This window comes from Blennius ocellaris, assembly GCF_963422515.1.
Source record: "Blennius ocellaris genome assembly, chromosome: 19".
Lineage (NCBI taxonomy): Eukaryota > Metazoa > Chordata > Actinopteri > Blenniiformes > Blenniidae > Blennius > Blennius ocellaris.
The window spans coordinates 20,018,094-20,027,172 of NC_137668.1; the positions used below are offsets into that span (position 1 = coordinate 20,018,094).

Consider the following 9,079-nt stretch of genomic DNA (forward strand, 5'->3'; position numbering starts at 1 on the left):
CTGTAGTTTCTGGTACTTTTTAGGTTCAGGTTTTAGTCAAGTTTGACCAATAAAAACGCAACTGGTTGTGTTTTACGACGACACTACCAGCAGCCAGTGGCAACATGTCTGATAAAAGACCAGTGCGTGTCACTTCAGCAGCTTTCCAAGTAATAACTGGCACAGGTTGGTCACCCTGAATCTTATTCCTGGAGGATAATCAGAGAATTCGTCGATATAAATATTGAAGTGATTGGTGACTCAAAGTCATCTATAAACAGCACCTAGGATTGATTGAAGTGATATTAGGTGAAAGTTGATTTTTGAATATATATATTTTTTAACATCTGTGTCTGGATGTTAGCAGAAGAGGAGGAGGTGCGGTCATGGCTGAACAAAGGAGAACCGGCTTCTCAGCCGTGCTGGTCGCCGCTCTGCTGGCTGTGATGCTGCTGCCTGGTGAGTGCACAGTGGGGGGTCGTACATTAACGTGCAGCATCACATAACCGAGGGCACAATGTTCGGTATATGACACTGTGTGGATACATACAAACACACACACACACACACAGACACAGCTTTATGACAAGTGTATAAGCAGAGCAGTGAGAACTGCATCGCAAAAATGCTCACAACAAAGAGATACAAGCGCAATCAGCAACATTTGGCGTTCTATCAATTTGGGAGTAGTACATGTACTGTCAACTACGTAAAAACAGTACTGCAAAAAGGAATCTCGACAAAAAGCTTGATGTAATAATAATTCAGTTTGGAGAACCACACATTGCATCTGCAAAAGCACTACAACACTGAAAGTACTCAAAAAATACTCCAGTGCGATGCCCCAAATCTAAAAAAGTACAAGAGTATAACTGCTCCTGACCTGCTCCTACAGCAAATCTGTTTCACTCAAAACACATGGACGTTCTAAAATATAAATAAACTTATATAAACCTTTCAAACAAAGCTATACAGAAGTGAGGCTGTACTTACTATAGTCACAATGGAGCTAAGCAGGAGTGCTGACTCAGGTGAAAGCTCAGCTTTACACAGCTGCCAGAATATAATTGCCCTTATATCGAGTGCTTGAGTAAATGTACGTCAATTCGTAATCACAACTGAAGCAGAAACATAATTTCTCGCTTTCAAGATGCATAGATAGCAAGCAGAGAAGAGATCATTCCGGCCTTATAGGCCTTAGACATGAGAATACTGAATGATTGAATGAGTGGACCATTCAGGAGAAGCAGTATGTATGTCTGCATGAGTCATTCCAGTCCAGATCATTACAGAGACGCACTGATGAAAAATGTCGGCCATTACCACTTAATGTGAGGAGCAACCCTGCGGTAATTTTCTTTTCTCTCCAACTACTTTTTTTTGGGGTGCTGAGGGGGGGTGTGTGTGTGGATTTGACATAATTTGGATCTACAATTGAACGAAATGGTATTTTTTTGTGCGTTGAATGAAGATCTTGTGTAACATTTTGCTGCATACACTTACTGTAATCAATCGGGACAGAGACAGAGAAGTCTGATTGGGAAATTACAACTGACAAACATGGTGATTTTACACACCGTTCAAAATGAGAAATAGTTTAAAGGTCATCATGATGCTGATGAAGCCATTCAGATCCTACATTTGCTGGCTTTTGTTTTTTTCATTTGAATATTGTGCAGATTGAAGACATCGAGCAACTCTAAGTTCACCAAACATGATTAGAATGTCTGAGAATCCGTTTTTTTTGTTGTTTTTTTTGGTAGTTCGTTTTTGCTCATTTATTTGTTGTTTAAAAGGTCTCTCAAAAAGTGTACATTTGTACATTTTTATAGTTTCACAATGCATATATGAAGCATTGTGGAGGGTTAGTTGGACCAGGGTCTGTCCTTGACCGGTTCAGGGACACAAACCCCCGTCATGGTCCCAGCAGGGGCTTCACATACATTTTATTCTGGCACGCTAACATGCCCCGTGATGCCCATAAATCATCAACGATGTCTCAGCATGGAGACAGGGCCATGCTCTTCCACCTGTTTCCAGTTTGACATGATTGGCACATTTTTTTTAAAGGGAGCACGGCCCTTCCTTTTAAAAATGGTTTTCAAAGTCAACCCGTCCGACGGTTAAATGGGGAAAATAGCTGAAGGACAGGAGTTTCTTTCATGGGTCCAGGTCCAGTAAAAAAAATTAGTACCTGTCAGCATGGCCTCCTCCTCTTCCCTCTTAAAGCTCAGCTGTTTCCAGATGTGCCAGCCGGTTTTTTACAGGCTCGTAAAAAAAAACAAAAAAACCCTGCAGCGGATACACTGAGACAGCATAATTTAGCCCACCCTCCTCTTCCTCCTCCACCTCATTTCCCCATCACCCCGGGTCACCTTCACCCCTCCCTCCTTCTTTAAATCTTTTTTTTTCAGTACATTCATACCTTTGTTTGTCTTTTCTGACCTTAAATGCTACAGTGCACATCTGTCCCTGTCTTCCCCTTTAATTGGGAGATTTATGTACGGTTGGTTTTTTTTTCACTTCAGACATGCAACACGTAACATCGAAATATCCCCCCGTGGATCTTTTTAAACCTCTCATCTGTTCTCGCCCTCTTGTTCTTCCTCCCTCTGCCCGTCTTCCCATCCTTCTGTGAGGGATTAACACCTTTTCCCTGCGGAGATGAAAGAAACTCGCTGCGGAGCTGAGTCTGCCGTTCCCTTCACTGTATGGGGTCAAAGGGTGCACGTAGCTCTGTGTGTGTGTGTGTGTGTGTGTGTGTGTGTGTGTGTGTGTGTGTGTGTGTGTGTGTGTGTGTGTGTGTGTGTGTGTGTGTGTGTGTGTGTGTGTGTGTGTGTGTGTGTGTGTGTGTGTGTGTGTGTGTGTGTGTGTGTGTGTGTGCATAAAGACTTTGAAAACACAGTGTGAGGTTTGATGTTACAGACTCCCCTATAAAATCTACAAAGGCCTGCATTTGCCAGCGCTTCAGGCAGAGCCAATTACCTAGGCCTTTTTGTAATGGGTAATATCAGCCTGTAGGTGTTTGAGATTAAATGTCATATTATCACTCATCCATCACAGACAGTTTCCATCCAGCAACTCAGTTTTTGCTTGTCTCTTCTCTTTTTCGCAGCGTTTTTGTCTGCTGGACCAATTGGACAGAAGACGAAAAGAGATGGTAAATATATGGTTTTCACCCGATACATGCACCTTCATAAGAATGTTTGTTTCTCAAATACACCCATTGCCAAGTGGCCTGGTGTGAAAGACCATCAGTGTTATTGAAAAATGAGTCCAAGAAAGGAGTTTCTGATTAATACCCAAATTCATCACTGCAGCTCACTTATGTAGTACCCACTCAACCCTATGACTGATATCCAGTGAGCTACAGGAGTAATTCTCTTGACAACTAAAGAGGGTGAAAAAATGAGCACCTAATGAGATCTGAGTCCTTGGATGTTTTGTTACAAACTTTACAAGTCATGAGAACATCCTTGAGTTTGACGTCCAAGCGAGTGTGGAAGCCCTTGGATCAGCAGTGGCTTTACTTTGCTCCTCTCTCCTCTCCTCAGCGGGTGAAAGCATCCAGGAGAAGGCGGCTGCTGCAGCGCTGCACAGGAGGCTGATCCGCAACCGTAGGAACATCAGCTGGTACAAGCAGAACTCTGACTTCTGGGGCTGGTACAAGTACTTCTCTGACAACGGCAAGCAGGAGGCAGTGAGTAGACATGACCAAAAGGACACACCGAAACATATAAATTCTATATACATTTACTGGTGCTGCAATTACTATGTAATGTTTTAGCATTTGCACTGAAAGATGTTTTGTGGACAATTTCTTCCTTCAACCACAACTTTCATAAAGTCACCTCATAACAAATTAATAACAAGTTATCCAGCATATTCTGAGCAGTGGCTGTTTGATAATGAAGCCAACTTTCACTTCCGGCCCCTCAGGTTCAAGAGATGGATCGCATCTACCTGGCCTACCTCCAGAACAAAAACCGAGCAGAGGGTCGTCGATCTTACAAGGCCTACCTGAGCCACTTGGGCGACATCTACAAGTCCTGCGCTGACTCCGAAGACCCCAACTGTGTGTCTTCTTACACCACCAGGCCCAAGCCAAAACCAGAGGCTCCGAAACTTGCACCGATTAAAACTTGTGACCCCACCAAGGACCCCTATTGCCTGTATGCTGCATTGGTCCAGGGAAAGAGCCCCTATCTTCCCCTTGTACTCCCGGCTGCTGCTCCTGCCCCAGCACCAGCCAAGACCCCCGCCCCTCTTTATGTCCGCTCTGCTGCTCCCGCCAAGGAACCACAGTCCGGGTATCTCTACTACGCTCCGTCCACACAGTCCTTCCTCTCCAAGGTATGCTTTCGAGCAGCTATAAATAGCAATATCAAGATATTCCATTTTTATAGATCATTACTCAAACACAGCAGTTTGCCGACCCTTAAACAAAGGACAGCAACGCCTTTGTTGATATTTTATATATTGTAGAGACAGGTAAGGTTGCTTGAAAGCTGTGCACCAGAAGACCTACATAAGATATATCACACTACGGAAATAAAAAGTACACACATGACTCTGTAAGATACAATATTTTATCATTCCTTTTACATAACCAGTCAAAGTATTTCCCTGTTTCTCGTGTTGCAGGAGCAGAAGGCCGAGCTTCTCCGCATCTGTTCTTCAGAGGATGTGGAGTGCCTGCAGTACCACCTGAGAGCCGCCTATGGGTACACACCCTCCGCTGGGCAGCTCCCTTCATATGCACACCTCGGCTGTGACCCCAAGAAAGATCCCACCTGCAAACCCAAACTGGTCCAGAAAGCACCTTCTGGTCTCTACTTGCAGTACCCCAACTGTGATCCACTGAGGGATCCCTACTGTGCCTATGCTGCCTCCCTTGCGGTAAACTTTTGAATTTATTTGATAGACTGAGTTCAGCTGGTTTTTTACTTTACATTTTCATTTACATTGTTGTATAATTATCATCAGGTAAGTCATACTTACTGTGATCTGTCTCTCCAGGCTTCCCGTGCTCCTAACCCTCCAGTTCCAGCAGCTCCTGGGTCCTGTAACCCTCTTTATGAGGAAAACTGCAATCCTCTTACTGCCACCAGATTTGCCAGCCCTCCAAATGCATACAAAGGCGAGGATAAAGATCAGGCTGCTGCTATCCGTGCCCCTCCTCCTGCTGCTGAGCAAAATGATCCCTATGCCATGTTTAGGGATGCTTATGCTAATGCTAACAGAGTTACTGATCCTTACGCTATGTATCGCCAGGCGAGTGCCCCTGCTGCCCCCCCCGCCTCCGACCCGTATGCTTTGCTGCGCCAATTCATGAACCAAGCTCAGTCGACTGATCCGTATGCCCCACGCATGGAAGCCGCTCCTGAGGCAAACCCCAACGACCCTTTCTCTGCTATTCGGGAAGCAGCAGCTGCAATGCACCGCCGAGGCCCTCCTACTCCCCGGCAGCAGCACCCTTTTTCCAACCCCAATCACCAAGAGCCACCCCAGGAGGAGCGTCACCCTCTGGGCCCACCAGGCAAAACCAAGGAGGGCTATGACTGCTTCATTGGCTACGACCGAGAATGCTTCCCCGTGAAGCCCAGCGAGCCTCGCGCCGGAGTTCACCGCCGCCTCCCATACCCCGCCGAAGCCTACGAGCCTCATCTGAATGCTGACGGCACTCGCAACGGCGTCATGGAGCCTTCCAACCCACACTGTGACCCCGAGTATGACCGCGACTGCCGCCTGCGACGCTATGACGCCGAGCCGGCTCACGCCGAAACCCAGCCTGAGCATCACACCGAGGAGGACCACAGCCAGGGGGCGGCAGAGAGAGAGCAGCAGGAGCAGGACCCTTACGACTCAGAGCCCTACCAGAGTGGCCAAGAGGAGCCTCACATGTCCTACCCGCAGCTCTCACCGGGTATGCCCAGCCTCCAGGACATACTCAGACGCTACGGAGACCAGTTCCCCGAGCAGGATGATCACAGAGCTTACGCAGATGACTACCGCAAGAAATAAATACACCAGCACAGAAGGCATGCAGATGGACATGAATACACAGTCCCATGGGTTATTGCTGCTTGAATGCCTCTTGCGGCGAGCAGCCACTTCGGACTGGACCACATATGGGACACAGAGAAGTCTATGGACTCAATGAGCAAGTACATGCACACACGTAGAAACACAGCATCCCGCTATAGGCGCACCCTTGGAAATGTTGCTGAAACACTCATCATTTAATTGCCTTGGCAATGTTCTCTCCACTTTCCCCCTCTAACCTCTTCGATGCTTCAAATGTGTAATGACTTCTCAATCCTCAGCTTTGCTTCTGTATCTTTGCATTTCAATTTTTTTTCACTTGTTTTGTTGCTTTTTGTCAGTGATGGTTTTATGTAAAGATTTTTTTTTTCCATTTTGAATGTTCTAATAAAAAAAAACCCAGTGAACTGTGTTTTGTTAGATCTTTTTATGATATATCAAAGAACATATGTCACTTATCCTGCAATATTTGTGCATTCACACAAGAAACAATATCAAATCAAATCAAATCAACCATTATTTATATAGCACTTTTTATACATTGAAGTAACACAAAGTGCTTTAACAAGAATTAAAAACAGTGCAAAGATAAAATAGATAAATAAAAAGCAGATGAACGCACACACACACACACACATGCAATACTGATGTGTGTGGCTCACTATATTGTTTTCAATGTTTGGGCTGTTTTTGTGTAAACAGGCTGTTTTTCAAAACGTTGTGTAAACATAAAACTTTTCAGAAACAAAAATGATGCCTTTTCACTTGACAACATTCAGTACATACTCCAAGTATACAAACATATATACTGTGTACTTTGTGGTCAAGTAGCGCTGCAAAGTTATGAGATACTTGAAACACTTGACAAGTAATAATTGTTATGTATTATTGCTGATCATTGAGTTTGATCTTTAATTTTTAATCTGCGTTTGAGAAGATGTAAATCTATTAACATCCACTGTTTTCAGTATGGTCTAGGGTCTCTTTGTGATATAACAAAGTAACCGAAATGATAAAAATGAAACTATAGCACTGTGAATTATCTCCGAACGGTGTTCTATAAATAAATTGCCTTCCCTAATGAGACGTGAAAAACAACTTTATCTTCAAGTCGGATAGTTTCGATCAGAATATTCTCCATTCAGTTATGAATTTAAGTCGGCTGGAAATGACAGTCCAACCTTTCCCCTAGTTGAGATAAAGACCATTTGTTTCCCCTGATAAAAGGCAAAGACCTTTAACGCATCTAAAGATGACACATTTGCTCATAATGCCAAACTTTTTCTGGACATACATTTTCTTTTAAATAGAAAATGGGTTAAAATGTTTTGTTCGAAAGAATACCAAATACCAAATGAGGTATCCAGGGCGTGACATGGGTTAAAAAAAAAAAAACCTTTGGTGAGAGTCCAGTGTGCTTTCTGGCATATTATAATTCTTATGCATTCATTTAGTGCGTGGGAGTGCAGAAAAGCACTTTGACTAAAGACGGAAGATGAGGAGTTGACCTTTAAGGGTTTGCTGAAAGCATTTGTGAAACAATGATAACATTATTGTACCAAGGATTCCATTACAGCGATTATAGGCAACAAAACGTGTTACACGCCTAGTAGTATGAAAATTATAAAGTCGAGCAACAAAACAAATTAATTCACAGAAACATGAACCAGTTTCAAAGAAATGAGGCACAGACAGGTAAGATATTTGCTCCAAAGCAATCACTGAGCCCAGAGAAAATCAATACATAATATTCACCTGCTAGTAAATTACACTGTCCACTTATGCTTTGCCACAATGATAGCTGAGCTGCAATTGAATTACAAACTGGTCAAATGACAACCTTTCTTTAGGCGTGACTTGTTATGGAGAGATTGAGCGACACTGCAGGCACACCGAGATCTGACCGTCGTTACAGTATCTTAATTTGCTCCTGGGCAGCTTCACATGCGAAAACCTCTGTATTCTGGCAAACATAGGAAAATCTGTCACCCAATCACAAACCCTAGTACCCCTGAGGAGTGAGGACACATCATCATTCCTGCCTCTTATTATCCTATTCAGGTTGTCTTTCTTGGTGGTTGTCATAACTTTAAAGCTTGGTTATTGATGCTCATACTGCTTTAAATACTTGATGTTGCCATGTCAGAGGTTGAGATCTGTTCAGCAGTTTAGATGAAGAATAAGACAAAAATCTTTCTTACTGTCTTTTTATGTTCTATAATTTGGCCTTAAAAACAAACAAACCTCATTGGTTGCTCCAATGCTGCAGCCCACTGTTCCTAGTAGTTAGGGGTAATTATAAATTAACCAGAAGATGGGGTAAATAGAGATCAAAGATGTCCCTAAAGGGATAGATAAACTTTAATCTTTGTGGCAGTGTGCAGTGGTTGACATAAGCGATAAGCCTGCAATGAGTTCAAAATCAAGTTTAACCAGCTCATTGCTGGTTTTAAGCCAGTACATCCAGTAAAAAATATTAAATGCTATTTAAACATCCTTTGTCCTAATTGTTTTTCAAGGAAACATAATTTTAATTTGAAATCACCCCAAACCTATTGAGCTAAATCACAAATGTTTAGTGAATGAAGTGTGAATGACTCTGAGATGGAACAGAAACCCAACGTGATGAGTGACTGATAACATTAAGGTGTTTAACTAGTTATAGTTTTTTACTATGACCTTTACAAATACTGAAAGCTGAGCGAGTTTGTTTGTTTATTTGTAGATTCTCGTTTTTTATTTAACAGCACACTGTTGAAACAGACAAAATAGGATGGATCTGCCTCTTCTCCACTCCTGCAGGGTGTCAGACATCACAAAGCCCAGAAATGAAGGACGAGACAGTGTGAAACCAGCACCATGCACGAGGAAAAAGGAGTGAATGCTGCCTTTGTTGTCTCATCTGCTCGTGTGTGTGTGACACCAGGAGAAATCCTCACCCCTAAATATATCTGAGCGAGTCCGCTTGCAGCTGCCCACAAAGAAGTCGTACCTCCTGCACTGTTGATCGCACACACACACACACACGCACACACACACACACACACACTTAAAC

General features: G+C 43.4%; 1 protein-coding gene across 1 annotated transcript; it reads left to right on the forward strand.

Moving 5' to 3' along the window:
• Positions 1-365: 365 nt before the first annotated feature.
• Positions 366-6,431, forward strand: and1 (actinodin1; the record flags this gene model as incomplete). The annotated part of the gene is made up of 5 exons (XM_080514843.1): positions 366-438; positions 3,534-3,679; positions 3,919-4,332; positions 4,624-4,878; positions 4,999-6,431. The coding sequence occupies 5 exons, from the start codon at positions 366-368 to the stop codon at positions 6,001-6,003; spliced, it is 1,893 nt and encodes a 630-aa protein (XP_080370969.1). The 3' UTR covers positions 6,004-6,431.
• Positions 6,432-9,079: the final 2,648 nt, after the last annotated feature.